Source organism: Lissotriton vulgaris, chromosome 1_1, assembly GCF_964263255.1.
Source record: "Lissotriton vulgaris chromosome 1_1, aLisVul1.2, whole genome shotgun sequence".
NCBI lineage: Eukaryota > Metazoa > Chordata > Amphibia > Caudata > Salamandridae > Lissotriton > Lissotriton vulgaris.
Genome location: NC_141685.1, coordinates 38,604,467 through 38,629,441, shown reverse-complemented (window position 1 = coordinate 38,629,441; position 24,975 = coordinate 38,604,467). Strand labels below are relative to the sequence as shown.

The following is a 24,975-nucleotide window of genomic DNA, read 5'->3' as shown; positions in this document are numbered from 1 at the left end:
GCTGCAGTGCCCTTAGGTCGCCAAGAACTGAAATTCATGGTCTGGGGATGACACCTAAAATCTTGATTTAAGGATGTTACAAGGGAGTGACAGGTAGAGGCTAATGGGCCCCTTTCCTGGGGTGTCTACACCCTCTATCATGCCCACCTCCTGTGGGAAGGGGACATAGTCCTAGCCCTGATTGGATAAGTCCCATCATCTTCAAGATGGTGGGCACTACAAAGTGTTCTTCACCTCGCCTCTAGCACCTGAGGGATGGAGTTAACAGAGGGGGCGGGGGGCACACCTTCTGTTGTATCTAAGGTTTCCCACCTGTCCTTGCACCTAAAAGGGGGTGAGGACAGGAAGATCGCTTGCTCCCTCTAACAGGAGAGGTTGGGGTCGCATTACAAAGGCGGCAAGGCGTTTGAAAATCCTTACCAAAGATGGCTCTTCCTGACTAGGGGGAGGTGTGAGCACCTCCACCCAGGAAAGGCATTGTTATTGACCTCGAAGTGCACAGGCACTCTCCCCACGAGGACAGAATACACTCTGGTGGTAGCAGGCTGGCTCAGGCCAGTCGGTGACCACACTAAGGAGTGGTAGATTTTACGGGACCCCTCTAAGGGGTACTCTGTGTGCAATTTTTAATAAATCGGACACTGCAATCAGCGCAGGTATATTTCCTAGGACAGCGAAAACTATACAGCAGGTCTTGCTCACAGTCCTTATACTGTGACTGCCACTACTGAACATTAATCTTGAATTGTTAAACCAGGGCCAGGATCTGGACAGGAGCCAATGAACAGGAGGGCAACTCACCAGATAATAGAAGTCTTCTGTCTTCACACTCACTTAGAGAGAACAATGCCATCCCATGCATTGCATGAGAAAGAGACCACAACCCTCAGTGAAACACTCACCTCTCAGATGTGATTCGTTAATAAGAATAAAATGAACAAAACGGGTTCCTGGGAACCCCACAGATACACCGTTCCTACCAGTACTATAAATGCTTGGGGTCCCGCAGGTAAACCTAACAGTGCTACAAAGGCTTAGGGGCCCTACAGGTAAACCTTTCCTAACCCAGTGCTACAAATGCTATGTACTCACTGCAGCAGGACTGGGCGTTCTAGGTGTGCAATTAGGTTGTTTGGCATTCATCTACCCTTAGCTAAGCCACGTGATAAAGGCAGTAGATCAGAAATAGCTCTCACTATTGAAAAGGCGAAGACCCTGGTATAACAAAAACGCAGAAATGCGGTTCGGCTCTACCAGGACATGTAGTAAACTATTCATTTATGTATATGTAGGATTAGATTGCATTGCAGGTTAATTCTTATTTCACTATTTTCCGCACACAACATACAACATAGATTCCTCACGAGCTTATCTCTTTTCTCACCGACTGAACGTTCCAGGTCTTCGCCCCAACGGCCAGTTCTGTTACTCATTCCTCTCCCTGCGGGGAACCCTATGGCTCCATTCTTAGCCCTTTGTTATTTAACGTTAGTGTCAGACCTCTGGCTGACATTGCAGAGGAGGCGGGCTGTCCCTGTTCTCCTATGCTGACGACACCCTGATAGTCTTCTCTCTCTCTATGGAGAGGGTGTCTGAGACATCTGCTCTCCAGATGGGGTTGAGTAAAATTGCATACTGGATGCAGGCCAATTTTCTCAAACTCAATGGAGAGAAAACTAAGGTCCTGATTCTGGGGAAGAATAAAGATCTTTGGGGTCCCCAAAACTGGCCTACTTGAATGGGTGTTCTTCCTCAGCTCTACTGCCAAGATCGCAATTTAGATTTTGATGAGAATAGCCCGGGCTGTTTTCAGCCAGAGTAACAAAGCTAGTAAAAGATTTTAATGACCAGGTATTGTCCTGTGTCGATGTCCTATATCTGATGGATGATGACCTCTTGGAACATCTGACAAGAGTAAATCGCATAGTTCTGGAGTTTGCTCACATGGGCTACAAATAATTTTAGATAATCAAAGATTGCCCACCTCAATATCCTTTTTCTGCGCTGGGCAGAATGCTATGTCTCTCCTGAGGCACCAGAGCGAGGGATCACTCTAGCTTTATCCACAGCTCACAATGACTCTGGTTAAAGGCAAATACAGAACCGTGAATGGCGCCTAGACTCCGAAAAAACCACAGAACGCTACATGTGGTAGAGATATGCTCTGGCTACTGAAATAACTCAATGAACTGAGAGCGCCTGGGCATGAGAGACCCCCGGCAGTGGCAGGGCTCACCTTTGGAAGGCAGTGAGTAGGGGACAGAATTATCCAAACCCTGACTAACACCGAGGCATGCACCCCTCTACCCATGAAGCTGAGCCGGGTTACAAGTTGCCAAGTGCTCCGATGAGGCGCTGTGTTAGACATAAGTTGTGAAGTCTCACCTCCCCCCACGTCTCAGCCTCCCTTCCCTTGGCGATACAGAGACAGGCTTGCCCTATTTAAACCCCAAATATACTTCTTTTTACATAATTATATTTTCATTTCATATAATGAAAACGTAGCTGAAATAACACCTGTACTTCACTTGATAACTTATCCCCGATTCTCCTGCACGTAGAAGCATGATCACAGTGCACGCACTCTTCAGCCATCACCATCATTGGGAAGAGATCGGCTCAACCAATCAGCACATGCTCTTCAGCCATCACTGTGAAGAGATCGGCTCAACCAATCAGCATGCTTAGAATTCTGCCACTAATACTGTCATTTGTCTGCATTATAGACCCTGTGAGAGTGAGAAGCATGGACATCGACCGGAAAGTAAGAGTGTGCCTTTCTGGGTATGGTATGATGATGGAGAAAGGATATAAACTTGTTTTTAACATGCCGTCTGGCATTAACATTTGTTAATTGTCTGTCCCCTCGTTGCATTCCCTCGCCTTTGGCTCTTTCACTTAACAGCAGTTAACATCCTTTGCAGGGCGTTAATCTTGTTTGTTAACGCCCTCAGAAGCAGGCGATAAGGCTTAAGGGATAAACTGTGATAAAAGCAAATCGAAAGTCCTCCCAAGAGGCTTGATACTATAGTTGGTTCTTTTATGCTGTAAGGCACACTCATTCACACATTCAATGTACACTTATGTCAGTCATGCCTTCAGTCATTCCAAGGGGCCCTCGAAGGCAAGCTTTGTATCGCTTCTACATGGTACAGGAATGTATGCCAATAATTTCTTGGGTATTTAAAAGAGACAAAGTATCAGAGGGTTAGGTGATTCTTGTCACACCTACACACCCATATCTAGGTGCTTCCAGGCGCTACAGCAGGGTCCAGTTATTTTATTTAGCCCTTAATACTGGCCTTCAGACAACAGTTCTCTGCATTCAGACAAATAAAGAAGCCAACACACAGGGAATGAACACCAATTTTTGCTAGATACTCCCAATCCTATTTTAACTCACCACTGTCCATCTACAAAATTCTGGCCCCACACCTGCACTTCACCATACGGCTTTTGGATAAAAGATCATCAGTAAAGGGCAATTTTTTAGGGAGCCCGTCTGTGATTTTGCAATTAGATGACCGGCATAACTCTACTTCTTGGATACTGTGACGGGGCCCCCGTTTATGCTGGACCTCCCACTCCCTCGTGAGTGGAAAAAGCCCGAAAGTTCCTCCTTTTTGTATACAGTTCTTTGCACGGCTAAACCCCGTGGGACTTATTTTCGGTGGGTAAGATTTGGTCTGTCCCCCTCAAATTTGGATTATACACCACTATATTTGAGTGGTCACCCTCCAAATGAGGGTGTATTTTATTCACCTAAACTAGACCCTCCCAACCAGGCAATGAAAGGCCAGGTTTTGAGTTATGGTGAGGACTAAGCAGTAGAAATATTTAGGACCCACTCAATTCTGGGCCTCAACAGTAATGGCGCAACAGGAAGCCAATCGGAAGATTGGCAATCACTATCAGACATGAAGAGGGAATGGGTTAAAATCACCTTACATGATTTTTATATAATGCTGGAGCCTGGGCAACAGCCCATTTTCTGGCAGGCATATGTGTATTTTTTATGAATTAGAACATGATTTGAGAAGGTTGGCATAATGATTTCTTCGCCATGTGGGCACTCCCTGACAAATTCAGGTGGCCAGTCTTTTTCAGCTAGAAGAATGTCATAACCCTTAGATGGCTTCTCCCAAAAGAGTGCTTTTATTTCCTTCAGGATCTTGCGAGCTATGGTGACTTCTGCTGCACTGTCTAGCATTGTCTGAGCCGACTCCCCGTTCTTGACTTGTGTCCTCAAGATCCTCGGCATGTGTGATTTTTATACCTGCTACCTTCTTTTCGGTGAATTGAGTTTTATTTTTCTGAACGTGTTGATCGTCTTTGGACTTCACGCGTTCTTCCTTGTGTTCTGACCGTCCTCTTCTTTCTTTCCGATTTCTGTGAAAGGTACGAGAGGAACGTGTATCACTATCTTGATATCTATCAGGTTTTCTCAAATTATCCCTGTTCCTGAGGTTATACCTCTTTTCAGAGGGCTCCTTTTGAGGAGACCTACCTCTGGACTGAGAACGCTTCTCTTTAGGAAGTGTCTGTTTAGTGTTTTCCCACTTCTTTTTAGGACTAGTGAGATTATTTTTAATAAAGACTTTTTCAGGATTTACAGTCAGTTCAGGTTTCACTGGTTTACCACCCAAACTGTCTCTGCCTAACTCTTCATAGGATTTTTTTAAATGATTCTTACAAGTTCATATGGTTGCTCAGTAATATCAAGTTCTTTTAGTTTTTGGCAGACTGCCACGGATGCTGCTTCACCTTTAATTTTAGCTAATAATATAGCCGAGACCTGTGTGAAATCTTTTAGTAATTTCATACCAAGATTTAAGGCAGGTTCTGGTCCGTATTCATTTTGAATCTGTTTCAGGACGTCTGGTATCACTGCCATAGACGGAACGCCATGTGTTTTTGTGTAGATTGCAGCAAAGACTGTACCCCAAGTGTCCCACTCCTCCAGGTATGGTGCGATCCCCATTGGTAAACAGATTGTTAGAATCCTGTGTTTCTCATGAGGTGTACTATCGGGAAATACTGCCTCAATTTGAGTAATTCTTTGAGCTTACCAGAACGGAATTTGTTCCCTTTTTGTGGGTATTTTACCAATGACTGATTGTATAGTCTGTGGTGTAATTTTGTTTGTGTTCCCCTGGTGTGGGATGTGCTGTGGAATCCTTATAGCAGGTTGGACTGTTAAAGTCTGCATGACATATTGAACCAATTGTCTATATATTTTGATTAACTGTTTTAGCTGAACTAATAGTTCTGGACCTGTCATTTTCTCAATGTCGGGATGTGGTGTATAGCTGGCTAGTACCGGCCAAGTTGCTCCTGGTCTACCTAGTGGACCGAGCCTGGTAATGTGATTTTGATGTTGTAGGGCGCCTTTAAACCAGAGCTGATGCTCTTGGCATGTTAATGGAATTTCAATATCCTCGAAAGGAATGTATTACACTGGTGGTTCCTCTACTTTGTAGTAGTGGAACTCATGTGTTTTTGGATTTGCTGTGGGAAACAGAATCCATGAATAGAATACCTCTGTCTGCCGATATTCATGTGCCTCTATAACAAATATTACCTTACCACCTCTTGATGATACACCATTTGTTATAAGCTTTATAGTGATGGCTTTCTTTACATTTACGGGGATGATTATGGCATCCGGGTCGGCTTCAGTAAAGCCTGTAGTATCTAAAATCGGTTGGCCTGCATTTACTGCAGCTCTAGCCCTTTCGTTGTCACTCATTTTGTTGACCGAAAGTTTGCAAAGCAAGTTTCAAGGAAACAAAGATAAGGTGCACAATATTTTTGTAACACTGTATCCTTCAACGTTGAACAAACCAAAACTAATACATAGAATTTTTCGTCCTACTCAGTTATGGCGGATATTTTATCCTTTCACCCACTCCAGACATCTGTTGGAGTATTTTACGTGAAAAAGGGGTCTCTGTGAAAAGCATGACTGAGTTACTCTAGTATCTAGCGTTAAATTAGTGCCTTACCAAACGTTGGGCGCAATGTAGTGTAGTTCCTATATTCCCAATAGGCTCTGCCCATTGGAATAATGTATACTATAGAATTGACGTAGGGCTTAGGTCGACTAGGTCTCCATCGAATATATTAGACTTAATTGTGAGTGTCAGTTGGCTCAGGTCACTAGAAACTTTCTCGAATTCACAAGAAGGGATTTGTTTCTGACAACCGCATAAACATGACAACTTTGTTTCCCCAAGATAAACGTATCACTAGAGTCGTGAAACAATAGATAGATATTTCACTCAGTCAATCGTGCATGCTTGGTTTCACCAGAGGCGCAGAGAAATAGAGAGACGAGCGTTTTCAATAAAAGGTATTTATTGAACAGTCTTCTTTCTCATGCAGAAGAAATGAACTGCTACAATCGTAGTACTAGGTTTAGTATTCTTTGCCAAGAATCTATCCAAGATCTCTTAGGGTCTAATCAGCTCCGTACCTTGGTTTAAAATGAAGGAAGTCTGGTATCTCTCGGTTTCAGGACTCTATTTCCCAACACCCCACAAGGGGAGCTTGGAAACACTGCTGCGTCTCTCTCAGTGCGTCTGCTGGAAGGTTGGCTTCCTTCGGCACTTGCTGCGGCGAGCTGTGTCGGGTAGGTAGATAGTCGAACTGCTCCAAACCACTGTGTGTTTGCTAGGGCAAGTGTGGGCATATTTACACCATGAAGGATGCCAACTTTGACGTAAGGTTGGACATAATAACGTCATCAAAGACTCGCAGTTCTTTTAAAACTCCATGAGTTCTTGGACAAATCAATATTCAAGCAGGGGGAAGTCCCTGACTGCTGAAGGCGGGTTTTCCAAGAAATCTGTGTGGATTTTCGGAACTAGTGGAAGTAGCCATGCTGTATTTGTACTGCATAGGCTAAGTCTAATTATGGTTATGATTTCTATGCCTATATAAGGACAAGGTGATTTATATCTATATATGGGCATGAATCACTAGGGTTCTAAAATGCTATACAACACCCACTGCACTTTAATATGTTCAACATTACTAAATTATAGGCATTTAAAACATATCTAAGGCATGTGTTTACAATCCCACCAAAAATACATAAAATGCCCTTGAAATGGTTGCACGCGAAAAATGAGCATTTGTACTGTACGCATTTGTAAAGGCAATGGTTATATTCAAAGCATATAGTTTGACATTGGCAATGCTACCGAATGAATCACTGAATGACATTTCATGAAAAATGGCTCAAATACAGAAGAAAGGGTCGAGACCCTTTCATAGCAGAATATATAAACTGTTTCGGTTTAAGGACAAGTTAAAATATTGTCTCTTGGAAGCAATTCAAAGAATTCTTGTTCTCTATGAATAATTCTACTTTAAGCAGATTACTTTGTGGTCCAAATTTTTTTTTCAATTTTGGAAAAAGTCAAATCGTAGAGAAAAAAAAATAGACAAACATGAACATTCAAGAACATGAGTTTCTGGAAAACTATCAAGCACCCTAATAGAATCAGCCGTCCTTCACACCAAGGAATTATTCAGTCTTTGGAGGGTGAATTGCACGTGGTATAAGAGGAACACTACATTGACTCAAAGCTCACTTCTCAGGGATGTACTGAAATGCCAGCCTCATGGCACACTTAGCCAGCTCTTCCCCTCCTCCTCCTCATACTGTTGACTAGCTATCAGGGCAAATGAGCCTGCAGCATAGCATTGCTGGCTTGGTTCCACACCGGACCAGGCAAAGTAGTCAACTCCATACTCCTCCAAGTCAGCAAGCACTCTGGTCGAGCCAGTCCTAACACCACATGAATGTTCCCCATCACAACTATTTTAATGGTACTAAGTTATGTTCCTGCCAAATGATTGATTAAAAAATTGAAAGGTTTTACTATGAAGTGCTGAAAGAGAACTCGTGAAGTATTTCAATATTTCTGAGTCTGCCACAGTACACAGGAGCATTATTTCTCTACAGCAGCAAATCATGTATGTGCCCTGTAGAAAGCATGTTTGAATGAAACATGGAATGCATTGCAGGCAACAAGCTATGTAACATCATCGCAGAGTACAAGATAACTTGCGTTATTATTCCAGCAGAACGAAATGCCATTCCTAATGTGTACGTCATTTTAAAGACGGTGCCAGGAAATGTATGGTCAGTGTTGTTCTTCTGCCAGTTAAAAGACTATCACCATTAATGTGCCAGGAAATAAAATACTATGGGAAATCCTAATGGTTGGCAGGGTGCTGCATTCCACTGTATTGCAGGTTACTTCCAACATAATCTGATTTATACATACATACTCCAGGGTGCTAGCAGCTATCGGGTCTGCACACAGCAGTCTTTGTAGTGTAGTTCCTGTATCCCTAATAGGCTCTGCGCATTGGAATAATATACACTATAGTTTTGACATAGGACTGAGGTCAGGATGTCTTTATTGAGTACATTAAACTTAATTACTTGTGTGTGCTAGCTAACTCAGAGGTCACTAGAAACTTTCTCGAATGACCAAGAAGGGATTAGTTTCTGACAACCGCATAAACATGACAACTTTGTCCATTTAACCTGTCGGCCAATATCTTTGCTAAGATCTTATAATCGCAGTTCAGCAAAGATATTGGCCGATACGAATCACAATTGTTTGGGCATTTGCCTGGCTTCAGGATTAGAGAGATGTTAGCCTCATCCCATGAGACTGGTCTGTTAGCCCCCTTGAAAAAGAACTCATTAAAGAATTCTACAAAGATAGGTTTAGTACACTAGCCAGTACTTTGTATACCTCAAGAGGCATGCCATCGGGACCAGGGGCTTTTCCTTTCTTACCTTGTCTTATTTCCCCTTCCCCAATCTCCTGATTCAACTGCCTGCTCTTCTCTGCTGTGAGGGTGCTACTTGAGCCCTGTCCCGACCAAGCTTCGACCTCATCTTGGGTGGGTTTTAGATCTTCTTGGCATACCCTGCTGTAATAGCTGTGAAAAACATGCTCAAGCTTCTTATTGTCACTAATAGGGTCGCCAGTTTGTTCACATTTAACCTGGTCCATACTGCTTCTCACCTGCTCCTTTTTGACCTTCCAGGCCAGCAGCTTACTGCAGCGTTCACTATATTCGAAATGAGCCAATTTACTGGCGTCCTATTTCTTCCTCACCCTTTCTTGTAGGATTACTGCCATCTTACCTTTTGCTTATTGCACTTTTTGAAGCAGACTTTCCCGGGCTTCTTCGTCTATCGTGGGATCAGTCAGATCTTTCTCTAGGGCCAGAACCTGTACCTCAACTGTTGACACCTCTTTGTAGTAACTGCGTCTTTTTTCAGCTGCCAAAGCCCCTAATCTACCCCTCAGAAAGGCTTTATAAGCATCCCAAATTATTCTGTGTGCTGCTGACCCGTGATTGAGATGGAAAAACTCTTCTGTCTCCCTAGATAGTGCTGCCATAACTTATTCTTCTTGCCGAATTGTGCAGTCTAGAGTCCATCTGGAGTGGGGGATTCTCTCCTGTGACTTCAAATGTAGGACCACAGCTAAGTGATCCGACAGATGAACTCCCACATGCTCAACCTTCTGGATCCAATCTACCAGATTACTGTTGATAAGAGGTAGTCAATCTTCGACTGGTGCATTATTTTTTATTATAAAAGGTAAAGCCTTTTATTTTCCCTACCTTCTGTCTCCAGATGTCACAAAGCCCCAGCTGAGCCATAATTTGCTTGATAAATGTGGACATCTTTGGATTGACGCATGCTCTGCTGCGTGAAGTTCTATCTAGGGAATGATCTACAACAGCATTAAAGTCCCCTGACATAATGATTGGATCCGGAGATTCTATTAATTCTGCTAGCAAATCTCCTAAAGGAGGGACATCATCTTTGTTTGGACCATAATATCCCGCTAGAGTAAAGGCCTGCCCCAAGATCTTAGCTTTAACGATTAGCCACCTTCCAGCTTTGTCACAAATCTGTGCCCTAAGAACCACATGTGCCCCTCTCTTTACTAAAATCACCACCCCCTTTGTTACAGTCGTATGGGATGTGCAAGCTACCTAAGAGATCCAGTTTTGGGCCCTGAAAAGTTCCAAGGCCTCCTCCTTTGATAGGTGGGTTTCCTGCACAATGATCATCTGGGCTGAACAATCCTTCAGGTACTGTAGAATTTTGTCCTGCCTCGCTTGACTCTAAGACCATTGACATTCCAAGACAGGATTTTAATTTTTATTGCTTTCCCTCCCTTCTCACCCATCTTTCTAGGGGATCAAAGAACCAGCACCAAAATTCCAAACACCTAATCAATACTAAAAACTTTATAGAGGCAATAGAGGATCTTTTTTTGTCTTTTATCCCACTGCTCCCCATCCTGTGCTCTCCCAATACCCCACTCCCCATGGGAAACCCTCCCCTATTTCTTCATGAACCAAGGCCATATGGGTGTCCCCCCAGAGCGGACGTGATATTTGAAAGTAGATATAAGGTGTTAAAAAATTATATCTACATGAATTTTGCCATTACCTTTTTATTAAGCTTGCAAAATTCATACCCTTAGGATAAGATCAAAGGATTTTACGCCCTATCACAATAGTGTAGTTATAATGTAGTAGTGTAGTAATAATGTGATACAATTCAGGAGAGAGGTCTAGCCCCATGGTTGTAAGTTTTTAATAAAATTGCCCAACGTTTCTACAGAATGGAAGATGTGGATCTTGTTATTTAACATAACCTTTAAAAAAGCTGAAAATCTCAGCTGTACAGCCTATCGATCCTTTGTCCCATCTCCCACTGCCTATTTGAGGTGGTAGCAGAAACATCTGATCCAATCTTTTGCTATGTCCTCTTCTGACTCCTCTATCTGAAGCTTATTCTTAATCAGTTTTACTATATATGATTTAATATCATCACCCTCTCTGCCTTCAGGTACTTTTAGGATTTTCAAATTATTTTGTCTCTGGAAATTTTCAAACCTTTCCACCCTGTCCAAATTCTCTCTCTCTGCAGTCCTTAGTTTGTCTATTTCAGCGCAGTTTGCCTGTACGGTTTCCCTAAGCTCTATGACCTCCTCCTCTCATGCTGTAGTTCCGCTACTGAGGTCATCTATCTTTCTTTCCATTACCTCACAGGCCTTCTTTATCTCCAACTGATATGACTCTGATATTTCAAACCTGCTTTTGATTTCCACTGATAATACTGCTAAGGGTGCTCCAACAGATGAGTCCTCCATCTGTAGGTGGTGAGGGCCCTGTGCGAGGTCTTCAGAGATAGGGACTAGGCTACATGGATTTTTAGTGGAAAGCTGATTGCCTGTGTCGGTATCAGAGTCGGTATTTATCTGAGACTTTGCTACCCTGTCTCCATGGCCCACCTTACCGGGATCATCTAGGTGGCTTTCAGGAGTTACTAGCTTGGGACAGAACTGATTATGACATTTTTGGCCCGTCGGAGCTGTTGAAGATTCCACACCAGTTCAAGATTTCCTTGAGTGACTTTGTTTCATCTAGTATCCTTTCTGATGATTGGGACTTCGAGACTGTTAATAATATGATGTCAGATGTAGAAATGTTTGCAAAATTCACAAATCATGAATATTTAGAAGGTTCATCGGATTAGGAGCAAGTGTATTGTTATAATCACTACAGACCCCCCAGGATATAGCGGCATGGATTAGCAAATTTAGCGGCACAAAAATGGAAATTTAGCGGCACAAATATTGAAATTTAGCGGCATTTTTGCGGCACTTTATTTTACAAATAATCATTCATTTTCAGCCTAAAACCAACGGAAACTGTTTTAGCAGAGTATTCCACTTTGAAATAGGCCTGTTTAAAGTGTCTGCATCTCTACGGAGAAAATTACAAAAAACAATTTGATGGACAGAATGTAGATCAATGTCTTACATTCACTCCAGTACAAGGATCTGGGCCTAAATCCATCGTTTTTTGCACTCCACACCATCCTGGGTCAGATAATGGCTTTATGCAAATCAGCTCTGACCCTGTGCCCCATGGGAACAGTCCAGTCCGAACTACAACAGCCATATCTTTCCCAGACCGGAATCAAGCATCCGAGGACCGGACCGGTTTTGAGGTAACACCTCTCATCAGCCCAACTAGCTTGACTCCAGTGGCGTGGAGGCTCTGGGACCCACGTCTGAGCTACCCCAGTACACTCAGGGAGAAAATTACAAAAAACAATTTGATGGACAGAATGTAGATCAATGTCTTACATTCACCCAAGTACAAGGATCTGGGCCTAAATCCTTCGTTTTTAGCACTCCACACCACCCTGGGTCAGATAATGGCTTTATGCAAATCAGCTCTGACCCTGTGCCCCATGGGAACAGTCCAGTCCGAACTACAACAGCCATATCTTTCCCAGACCGGAATCAAGCATCCGAGGACCGGACCGGTTTCGAGGTAACACCTCTCATCAGCCCGGCTAGCTTGACTCCAGTGGTGTGGAGGCTCTGGGACCCACGTCTGAGCTACCCCAGTACACTCAGGGAGAAAATTACAAAAAACAATTTGATGGACAGAATGTAGATCAATGTCTTACATTCACCCCAGTACAAGGATCTGGGCCTAAATCCATCGTTTTTTGCACTCCACACCACCCTGGGTCAGATAATGGCTTTATGCAAATCAGCTCTGACCCTGTGCCCCATGGGAACAGTCCAGTCCGAACTACAACAGCCATATCTTTCCCAGACCGGAATCAAGCATCCGAGGACCGGACCGGTTTCGAGGTAACAGGGGATGCGCTGGGGATGCTCAGACGTGGGTCCCAGGCACTCCACACCACTGGAGTCAAGCTACCGGGGCTGATGAGAGGTGTTACCTCGAAACCGGTCCGGTCCTCGGATGCTTGATTCCGTTCCGGGAAGGACATGGCTTTTGTAGTTCGGACTGGACTGTTCCCATGGGGCACAGGGTCAGAGCTGATTTGCATATCGCCATTGTCTAACCCAGGGTGGTGTGGAGTGCAAAAAAACGATGGATTTGGGCCCAGATCTTTGGACTGGGGTGAATGTGTGACATTGATCCACATTCTGTCCATCATCTGTTTTGTTTGCAATTGCCGCCATAAGTGCGCTGGGGATGCTCAGACGTGGGTCCCAGGCACTCCACACCACTAGAGTCAAGCTAGCCAGGCTGATGAGAGGTGTTACCTCGAAACCGGTCCAGTCCTCGGATACTTGATTCCGTTCCGGGAAGGACATGGCTTTTGTAGTTCGGACTGGACTGTTCCCATGGGGCACAGGGTCAGAGCTGATTTGCATATCGCCATTGTCTAACCCAGGGTGGTGTGGAGTGCAAAAAAACGGTGGATTTGGGCCCAGATCTTTGGACTGGGGTGAATGTGTGACATCGATCCACATTCTGTCCATCACCTGTTTTGTTTGCAATTGCCGCCATAAGTGCGCTGGGGATGCTCAGACGTGGGTCCCAGGCACTCCACACCACTGGAGTCAAGCTAGCCAGGCTGATGAGAGGTGTTACCTCGAAACCGGTCCAGTCCTCGGATGCTTGATTCCGTTCCGGGAAGGACATGGCTTTTGTAGTTCGGACTGGACTGTTCCCATGGGGCACAGGGTCAGAGCTGATTTGCATATCGCCATTGTCTAACCCAGGGTGGTGTGGAGTGCAAAAAAACGATGGATTTGAGCCCAGATCTTTGGACTGGGGTGAATGTGTGACATTGATCCACATTCTGTCCATCACCTGTTTTGTTTGCAATTGCCGCCATTAGTGCGCTGGGGATGCTCAGACGTGGGTCCCAGGCACTCCACACCACTGGAGTCAAGCTAGCCAGGCTGATGAGAGGTGTTACCTCGAAACCGGTCCAGTCCTCGGATGCTTGATTCCGTTCCGGGAAGGACATGGCTTTTGTAGTTCGGACTGGACTGTTCCCATGGGGCACAGAGTCAGAGCTGATTTGCATATCGCCATTGTCTAACCCAGGGTGGTGTGGAGTGCAAAAAAACGATGGATTTGAGCCCAGATCTTTGGACTGGGGTGAATGTGTGACATTGATCCACATTCTGTCCATCACCTGTTTTGTTTGCAATTGCCGCCATTAGTGCGCTGGGGATGCTCAGACGTGGGTCCCAGGCACTCCACACCACTGGAGTCAAGCTAGCCGGGCTGATGAGAGGTGTTACCTCGAAACCGCTCCGGTCCTCGGATGCTTGATTCCGTTCCGGGAAGGACATGGCTTTTGTAGTTTGGACTGGACTGTTCCCATGGGGCACAGAGTCAGAGCTGATTTGCATATCGCCATTGTCTAACCCAGGGTGGTGTGGAGTGCAAAAAAACGATGGATTTGGGCCCAGATCTTTGGACTGGGGTGAATGTGTGAGATTGATCCACATTCTGTCCATCACCTGTTTTGTTTGCAATTGCATCTCTACGGAAGCACAGCTCCAGTCCTAACCTCGTGGGAGAGAGCTGTATTTCTCCCTGGGATGTTCTACTGCCCACGTGTGCATCCCTGCAGGGGTAACAAGCGCTATATAATTGCAAACCTTTTTTCCTCTTCTATCCCTCCGCTATCCTTCTGAATCCAAATAACTGACTAACCTATCCACCACTCAATTTATTTTCATATTTCACTATACTAATTCAACACTAATCCTTCTTGGGTTCCAGAGTAGCATGCTACGCACCAAAAAAGCGATTTGACGCCTCGTCAGGGGTAGTAAGTGCTATATAAATGCAATTACAATACTATGAACTCCCTTGCGTAAGGTTTTGGGAGACAGTGCACCCTGGCAACCCATTAAGGGGAACACTATGTAACTTTTTCTGTAGGTAGTTTTTTTGCCGCTCTGACACAAAAACTGACCATTGTGCCCCGGGTGTGGGTAGAAAGCCTTTGTCTGCATTCCTGAATGTATGGCGAGAGCAGAGGGTTGCTGTTAAAGAGCTGAAGTGGATCCAGAGCGCAGGGAGTCTGCATTCCCCCAAGCCCCATAGGTCATCAAGCCATTCCTAAATAGCCCTATCACCTTATGGAAAGTGTCATTTCTGTCTGGGTGGTGTCTCATCTGGGGGATTGGCAAGGGATTTAAAAACCTATGCTGTCTCCCAGGTATTCCTCTTTTGTCCTCTTCAACTCTGGATCAGAAAAAAAACAACAAGCATTTACAATGCAACGGTCTTGGCATTATTAAAGGTAGAGCTATTGGCATTGCTCATGACATTTTTTTTTTTTACATTTTTTTAAACATAAATAAATGGCATTGTTATTTACAATGGCAATAGGTGAGCATTAGAGAGTAGTAGAGAGTATTCGAGCACACAGAGCCACACACACATAGACAGAGCAGCGCACACACACAGACAGAGCCGCGCACACACACACACACACACACAGACAGAGCCGCGCACACACACACACACAGAGACAGAGCCGTGCACACACACATAGACAGAGCCGTGCACACACACATAGACAGAGCCACGCACACACACATAGACAGAGACACACACACAGACAGAGCCACCCGCGCACACACAGACAGAGCCACCCGGACACACACAGACAGAGCCACCCGCGCACACACAGACAGAGCCACTCACGCAGTCATTCAGACAGAGCCACCCACACAGTCATTCACATAGAGCCACCCACACACACAGCCACCTACAAAAAAAAGCTAGACACACACACAGCCCCTCCCCCCCCCCACACACACACACACACAGGAGATCCACCATCCAAGCTTTCTACTGTGCCATTTTTTTCCAGGCTCCATGCTGATCCCCTGCACCCCCTCACAGTTGCCATCAAGCAAAGCTTTCCTGGTGCCGGAATTTCTGCCCATGAGATATTTACAACAGGAGATCCAGGTTTGCAGCAGGCAGGGCACAGTGTTTTCCCTTAGGATGATGCCGGATAACTTAAGCTGGTGCCGTTGAAATGAATTTTCCAACTTTGCCCAATGTTGCTGGCAAACATTTTCCCTACATGCCCCCTCCCTATTCACGTGCCGAAGTGAGTGCAGCTTGCACTCAACTCGCGATAAGCAATAGCAGCAACATGGCTTGTAGTGGGATTGATTCTTGTGATATTTTAATTTCTGGTACAAAAATGGTGATGGAATATGTAATGGCTCAGGAAAAGTGCTGGCCATTATTTCCTAGTACTGTATGAAAATGTGACATGATTTTCAGCGTGCATTTGTAGGTGGTGCACACTGCATCAGATTAGCAGTGCTTCTCTTTTTGCACACACATTTGCCTGCTGTGCCCCCAGCGTTTTGGACTGAGAAATCAGTCTTCTAAAAGGTGCATACATGATCTGCTGTCATGGAGAAAAATTGCTCCCGCATACTTTGCTAAACCTTAAACTAATGTTCTTTAGTTCACATTTGGGAATACTGATGAGAACCATTTATAACCAGCTTTGTAAAGCAAATATTTGGAAAATTGCTGTGAAATGCACCATTTAAACCCAATGTATCCAGCATTCCCTGCTATTGAAGCTTTAGTGTGCTAAGTGCAATCCGAAGCTGCTATGACGTCTCTCAGGGCTGCTCTGGATTGTTGTTCTCGCCCTGCCAACTAAAGATCTGCAACGTCCTACAGCACATTGTCAAAATGATCATCAAGCACTTACAACCCTGTGAAGTTGACTTCATGTGCATTTATCACTCCTGGACGTTAATATATTGCACCTCATGTAATATGTATACATGTTTACCAAAAGCTTGTCCACCTCCCTAAGCCAGAACCAGTTGTAGGATTGTCTTTGTTGCACACAAAATAGCAATTTGTTGTTGCAGCAATCATTGTCACTTAATAAAAAAGCAATGTGTTGATCTTGTGATTTAGCGCTGTCTGGTGTAGCACCCTACATCTGCTTCCTTACCTTGCTTTATGGAAATGCCGGCCCTGCCTTACATACTAGTTTTGTTATCATCTACTGCTAAATTCCCCCATACTTTTTACATAAACCCTAACTGAGCCATTCCGATTCGCATGCCCAGCAAAATACAAAAAGACAAATAAAAGGCTTTGGCTTTCGTTAGTACCTTTGGTGAAGAGTTAGAGTAGATTAACAGGTATCGCCTGCTCTGAGCTGGTGGAAACGCTGAAAAGATGGCAAACACCCGCTTCTCACAAACCCAATGTGTGCATTTTTAGATTGTAAATTGTTCACAGTATAAAGGGTGGTCTGCTCTTAGGTTCATAACACCAGCTCTGCAAAGAGTCTCCACAGCACGAGCACCTCGAAAGTTTGGAAGTCCGAACCCCAAAACAATATGGTCTGCAGTGCAGAATGCATTAGGCACTACACAACAGCAATAAGCTATGTATTTTTTTTTAAAAAACTACAGAAACATTGTCATGGAAAACAGCATTGGCAAAGCAATATGTTGCGCCGATGAGGCGATGTGTCGGTGACTCTAGTGCAGGTCTCTTTGCTGGGAGCTCCGGGAGTTGGGAACGAAACTGACCAATACGGGGCTGTTCCGATGACCTCTCCGACCGATATGTTAGGCGAGTCGGTGTCACAACAAGTCCTGAGGAGAAGGCACGGTTCACCCATGGGCAATCGGCATAATAGCAGAACTCTCAAGTCTTCCAGGGCAATGCCAGTCAGGTTTAATATATAATATAGCTTTCTACTACTAATATATGTATATCCTCGTGTTCGTAGCTTTGAGTTTATCGTGGGAGAAAGAGAACAACTACAAGCTCCATAGTCCACCGCGAATATCCCGAAAGGATTATATACTTACTTATGGATCAGGGAACACTTTAGAGCTCTGTGTCAGTGAAACTCTTCCTTGTCTGATATCGTCTTTGCCATTCAGAACTTTGAAATGCGTGTGCGTTCACGTTATCAGCAGACAGACGAGCTGCATGCGAAACCTATCGTGGGGCGGGACTGACAAAACGAAACCTATCGTGGGGCGGGACTTCCGTTTTGTGAAGCCCGCGCCCACGGAGTGCCTGGAGGAGCACCGAGGGAGAGCCCCGCGGTCGGAGGCTGCACAAGTCCGAAGGGCCTTTGACCGGTGAGCGGAGCGGGGCGGGGGGGGGGGGGGGGGGGGGGGAGAGAATGCCTGTATGTCTGCGTGTCCGGAGGGCCTTTGACCGGTGAGCGGGGCAGGGGGGGGAGAGAATGCCTGTATGTCTGCGTGTGTGTGTGTGACGGCGGAGGGGAGGGGTGGGGGGCGGGGTGAGACGGCGGAGGGGAGGGGTGGGGTGCGACAACAGAGGGGTGGGGGGGATGCTCGGTGCACGTGTGTGTGTGTGTATGCATGCAACGGCGGGGGTGGGTTCGCTGTATGTGTGGGTGCATGCGTGCATGAGCGCTCGTGTGTGTGTCTGTCGCTGTTTCTGCGCATGCGCGTGTGGTGTTGCTGCTTCCCAGGAGACAGCAGCTGAGCGCGTTCGCGAGCGCGTGGCCAGCGGAAATCGCCTCCTTGAAGAGGCAATGCGCGTGCCAGAGGCTGTCTCCTGGGAAGCACAGTCCCTGACAAAAGATCTCCGGCGGAGACGCGCTTCCGCGCGTTGACGCCGAGACCTAAAAAGGTAGAGAACACGCCGGTCTCCACTTATGACTCTACTTGATGTTATCAAGTGAATTGTCTATGTTCTGTGTGCACAAGGGTGACTCTCCTTATAACCAGAGGCAGGACACTTTCTTTTTCTATCAGACACTGACTTTGATAGCTGCCTAGGTAGAATTCTTCAGAGTTGGGTACAATTCCCTGAATTACAGGATCAATTAGTAGACCGTTTGGCTGGAGTGTGTTGTGTGGGGGGGGGGGGGAGGAGGAGTTTCCCGTGTCCTACTCACCCTGCGACAGTAATTGTGTAAAAAGAGATCATTTTTATGCCATAAAACCCCTTCATTTGATATTTCTTTTCAGTATCGATGAAGGTTTGAACTAGGCACAGGGACTGGTTGTAGAGTGAGGGGGGTGTTGAATTGCATTTAAGCTCTACCCTGGGGATGTCCACAGCATGGCCTCGTGCAGGGACGATTCCGGAAGCTGTTTCCTGGTTACTGGTTCTGTAACTATACAAACTCTGCATTCAACTGCAGGTTTATGTGCTTTTCTGAGTATATATTATGGAAATGTTTCCTGGTGGTGGGAATCTAACTCGTGGGGGAGGAGGGGTGTAAATATTGTACATTGGTGAAACGCTGTCATCATTATGTGCATCGTCACAATATGTAACATGTTTTTCAGTGTACGCATTTGCATACAATCTGCACCATTCATAAACCTGCGACTTTATAAATTTGGAAGTCAATCTGAGCTACGGTCTACTGTTGAATACGGCAAACTTGTCAAGTGCACTTCTTTCTTAATTGGTAGTGTGAAGGTTGGAGCACATATGTGCACACTGTAGACCGTAATGGTTTTACGTGGTTTGAATTATAGTGTGTTTGCACATGTGCCTGTCCTGCATCTGAATGTTTTCGTGTGTGTGCATAAATGAGGGTTGGTGTTCCTACGTGTGTACCTTTGTGTGTTTGTCTTTCTGTATTTGATTGTTTTGTGCATTTGCATTTGTTTACATGCATGACTGCGTTTGCGTTTGTTAAGTAACTGTTTTTAGGTCTCGCAACCTATCAATGGGCGCAAGCGCATTGAGCGGAGCGAGAATTCAAGTGCTCAAAATACTCGTGAAACCAAGGGTTTCGTTCGTGCGGTTTTCTTTGAGTTCACGTGAATCACGTGACCAAACAAGCACGCGCATCAGCCTCCCTCCCTCCCTCCTAATTGCATTTTTTCACGCCCGCACAGCACATCAAACGTCTTCTCCCAGCGTGTGCTGTGCGGCTTCTCCTCCCCTAATTATTCATGGCTGGCCTGTGGCCAGCCGTACTTTCTTATTTAATCCGCATTCCTCTGTCTGTGCTTGTTTAGGTTCGTCTGCTTGCAGTTTCCTTTGCTTTGTTTTTTTCTCTTGGTCATGTGCACCGCATATGACTAAACATAATGCAATTTGATTTGTGCTGCAGCAGTTCTCAAAAGGACAAATCTGTGAAAATACAGCATGTGAAAGCTGAGCACAATGACACAAAGCGGCTGTGGCACGGTTCATATCTTAAACTGACAGACTGCGGGTGATTATTGCAAGGACAATGCCCTGCATATGTCAAAGGATTTGCAAATAATTTATGTCACCTTACTCTCCATTATTGTTTTTGCAGAGGACATAAACTGTGTCACCGATATTAAACTGTGTCTGTGGAGAGAGAGAGAGAGGGGGAGAAAAGGCTAACTCAGCTTTTCCCCAATCGAGGAGGCCGAGCCATCTGCAGAGAGACAAACATGCATATGGTCATCATTTGTCCAACATCTTACACAATGTGAAGGTTTTTTACTTGAAATGCCAACCTATGTGGCAGATGATGTATGTGTTTCTTCAGTCCCGTGATTAGCAGCAGCGCGCGGCTGTGCAGTGCTGCTCACCTCATCAGTTCCACAAGCTGCACTCCCGGCCGTGTGAGAGATTCGCAGCAAGATGGCTTCTGACGGGCAGCCGGGCGTAAGCGTTCTGCAGCGAATATCTGGCTCCAGCTCTGCTACGAGCAGGGTCGCCATTCCCGACCTGGCGGGATTGGTGCGCGGGGAGATTTCATACCACCAAAGAGCAATTTAATCCCGAGAAATGAATGCATTTGTGAGAGGGGTGGAAAGGGCACTGGTGCTGCCTCTTGTTCCACCCCAACCGCTCCTGCACCCCGTCCCCGCCTCGCAGAAATGGATCACAATTGCTTGCATCAGGCTTGCGAAGATCCGCGAAACGATGTATCTTTTTTTATTCCTACAAAAATCATGCCACTAGTCTGTGGCAACGCTAGTCAAGCTGCTTTTGGTAAGCCATTTGTACGCAATAAAAACTGAGACCCCAACGTGGCAGTTAAGGAGTAAGTCAGTATATATGGAATTAAACAGCAATCAATCCATACGTAGTCTTTTAACAATTATTACATCATATTAAGAAAGACAAGCTAATATTTGGCTAAAACGCAGAATTAAAAGAACACATAATTTATATAAAACAAATCGACAAATTAAAAATAACTCTTTATATGGATAGGTATTTTTCGGATAATATAAGGGTTTTAAAAATAAATGTATGGTTGTCCTGTCAGTGTTTTCACTCGTGAAACAAATAGGCATCTAATCAGAATGAAAAAGTGTCATGAACACACACGACCCATTAAAAATTGACCATCGAAAACCGGGCAATGGTAGCCAGCAATGGATAGCATAGGTTGCCCTTTGTATAGGTAAGACAGGATAATGATAGCACTTTCACTTTATAACAATTCATTAATCAGAAAAATTATCCTTGCTTCTGTTGAGATGTTTTACTTAATTTGGTACCTCTGGGCCGCTGTCCCACTAGTGCCAAAATTATTATTTTGCACCCGGCAGGTGATAAATAACATCTTCAGTCATGATTAATACCATGAATTTCTCAACCTGACTAATAAAACAAGCACTGGCGTTGCTAATAGGTCTCACAGTAGGAAAGTTGGAGCTATTGGTTTTGTAAATGACAAAGCCCTTTATGTTTTTAAAATGAAAACAAAAATAAAAGGAATTGTTATTTGCAATTGTAATAGCTCCAACTTTCCTACTGCGAGACCTATTGGCAACGCCAGTGCTTGTTAAATATACAACGCCTCGATGTGGCTGAAGACAAGGCGTTTGGAGGGAGAAGCAGTAGTGAAACCTAAAGACAAACAAACCAAGCAATCTCACCCTTGGTTTAAAAATATCTTTCTATCTCTTTGCGAGTAATTTCCCTGCATCAGACACTCTGCCTTTCTTTGAGGCCTCCGCCTGTCACGTCTGAAATATTTTCTCCAGGCTATGAATTTCTTACCTTGTTCACAGCGAAAAGGTCGGAAGATATTTATTTCGTAGGATGGGAAACACAAGAACTCTTCATTTGACACGTCTCCCTCCCTCACAGCGTGTGTGAAGAGACAATAGAGTCTCTTATTACCGTAGCCTAAACATAGGTTCATTCCAGTACGCCATCTAATTGCCAGTTTTTCTCGTGCTGCACGATCAATACGCTCTGCTTTCAGTATCGTCGGGAGCCCTTTCTTTCCAAGGAACAGGGGGCCCGAGTCGAGCGTGTGCTGTGTGTATACATCCGTTCATGTGCTGGTGAGAGCACAGATAAATGAAACTCGGCTGGTTGTGTGGCTATTACGGCTGTCCGCGCTTATGTGGTGACGTAGGTACGTTCAGCCAATAAGATGTCACCATCTTTTTTGCTGCCTGCCGAAGACCTTTTTCGCGGCCAAAAAGGTCAATTTCGCAGTCATCGCGCCCTTCAGCTGATTTCGCAAAACGCGAAATCGCGAAAAGCTGGAGGGTCTGACTATGGTCATCATTTCTTGCATAAATCTGAAAATCCTAGAAATGTATTAACTTATAACCAATAGGAACATTGTCCTACGCCACCAAAGGGTAGCTCAAAAACATTTTATGGCAAATTTCCATACTTTTCAGGTTTTAATGTTTCAAATCCAGAATCATTTTACTTTAAAAATGTTAATAAGACAGGAATGAAAAGTATGTTGAAAAATACCAAGCAGATGTATTCTGCTGCCTTTTATGCTCAACTGTCTTCACTAGGTTTTGACTTTTGGAAAGACAACATTGAGACAATAAAAACTGTCTGGGGCACAAAAGACTGGTAAGTGCAGGGATTGGAAGCCTTATTTAGAGCCTGCATCATCCCAGAGCAAATAATGTTTTTGAATGACACTGTCCAACAGACTTCTTGTCTTGGGTTAGCCAAGATAAAAAACTTGAACAAACCGTCCATACCTACGCCTACACCTGATAGTAACAACACTACAGTGGGGAAGCTCGATGTACATACTATTTTGCTTTTTTTTTTTTAACATCATTTTTATTGCAACACCAATATAATTGTACAGTCAAGATAAGCAGCAATATAAATTCACTGTGTACAAGGGTAATAATAACTAGTCTTTCAGTTATCCGGGAGGTCCATCCTTTCCACCGGTGCGGGTGGCCATATCCATGGGCGCTCCTCGTATCACCTTACATTGTCTGTCAGTGGCAGTAAGCAAGCATTTCCGGGTCGCTTTTGTGATTTTCACCCCTCCCCCTTCCCCAATTTCGGTTCCCCAACAGCCCGCCAATTCCAGCTTCCATCCCACCCTCCCCCGTGGTCGCTCTGCGCCGTATCAGCAGTATAAAAGCGCCTGGTGCGTCGTAGGAGGACCAAACATTCGCTAAGGTGTGCTCTCCTGTACAGTGACAGGGCTTGCCCCGTCTAGCTCACCCTCGCCTTCCAACTCCTCAGCGTCCATGTCGCGGAGCGCTTGCACCATCATTTCCCATGCAGTTGCCCTCTCCAGAGCCTTCTCGTCATTCATCCTCCATGCCACCTGGTATCTCAAGGTACTTTCACATGCGGCCCACCTCAGACATTCCCCATACCACCTTTTATATGTGGGCCCCACTCTCGACTTCCAGTTCCTCGTAATCTCCCGCTTGGCCAGAATAAGTCCTAGGTCTATAAATTTGCTAGTATTCTTGTTTCTAGGCGTGTGCGGGAACCAATGGAGGATGCCCACCGCTTTAGTGTACTGGATATCTCTGTCCGTCGCGCTGTTGAGGGCCCGCCCAACTTCCTGCCAGTAGTCTCCCAGAGAGGGGCAGTCCCATAGCATGTGACCCAGGTCCGCCCCGACTGTATTACATCTGGGGCAAGCAGCGTTGTCTACCCCAAAATACTGTTGTATTTTCCCAGGTGTGAGGTATGCCCTGTGGATGACATAGAAGTGGATTAATTGGAACCTGGCGTTTCTCGAGCTCTTCCGCGCTCGCCTAAGTAACTGGCCCCAGGTCGTGTCAGGTATCTCCACTTGCAGGTCCAGCTCCCACTTGGCCTTCAGGGCCGTCAATGGTGGCAAGGCTTCCCGCTGCATCCTAGAGTACAAGCAAGTGACAGCCTTAAAGGTCCCCGCCGCCATCATCGTGTATTCACAGGCCATAGAGACGCCCGGCTCCTGCAACCCTTCCCCCCAGTGGGCTTGCATAGCGCCTGTTACCGCTGCGTGCAACAAGTAGTCGCCCCTCGGGAGGTCGAAACGCTCCTGTAAATCCTGAAACTGCAGCAGCACCCCATCTTCATATAGATCACCCAGCATTTGTATCCCCGCCTCCTCCCAACCTAGCAAGCGCGACCAGTCCCCTCCATGCGGGAGGGCCGTGACCATTCCCAACGGAATTTCAGGGGCATACATACGGCGGACTCCCGCCCGCTTACGGGCCCGGTCCCAGCAGAGTCGAAACGTCTGCTCCTCGACCGTCAAATCCCCCACTCGGAGCTTCTGGTGCAGAGTGATGTACGCCAGAACATGCCGCGGGGTACCATCCTCTCTCGCGTCTTCAGGGCCTCTATACACTCTCGCAACCTCCTGAGTAAAAATCTGGAGCTGCGCAGCCAGGTAATACCCTTCAAAATCCGGCACTGCCATCCCTCCTTCATCCTTGGGGCGTAGCAGAGTGTCGAGTGCTATGCGCCTCCTTCCCGTGCCCCATAAGAACGCTATGACCAGAGATCTCAGGCGTTTAAAGACAGAGCTCGGGATCCACACCGGAAGTGTCCTAAAATAATACAAAAGTCTGGGTAGGGCCACCATTTTGAGCAGGGAGATCCTACCAGCCAGGGATAATGGCAGGGTCGACCAGAAGTCCATGGACCCCCGTAGGGCATTAATACAGCGGGTGATGTTGCCTTCCAGTAAATCAGCCGGGGTATGGTAAACATAGACCCCCAAATAATGCAGGCAGCACGGCTCCCATCTAAGCTCTTGCGCAGTGAGTGGGCATGGTTCTCCTGACCTCAGGGGGAACAGGCAGGATTTAGGCCAGTTGACCCTCAGGCCCGACAACCGGCCGAACCGCCCTAGTAGTCGCCGTGCCCCCTCGAGCTCGGGGCCCGCATCGGCCAGAA

At 45.7% G+C, this 24,975-nt stretch overlaps 1 protein-coding gene across 1 annotated transcript in view; it reads right to left on the bottom strand.

The window, feature by feature from the left end:
* LOC147737100 (uncharacterized) overlaps positions 1-20,558 on the bottom strand; it is a 143,102-nt gene extending 122,544 nt beyond the window's left edge. Inside the window, 1 exon segment of the mRNA XM_086922841.1 lies at positions 20,427-20,558. Coding sequence (XP_086778967.1) covers positions 20,427-20,558 — 132 coding nt within the window.
* Between the last annotated feature and the right edge of the window lie 4,417 nt (positions 20,559-24,975).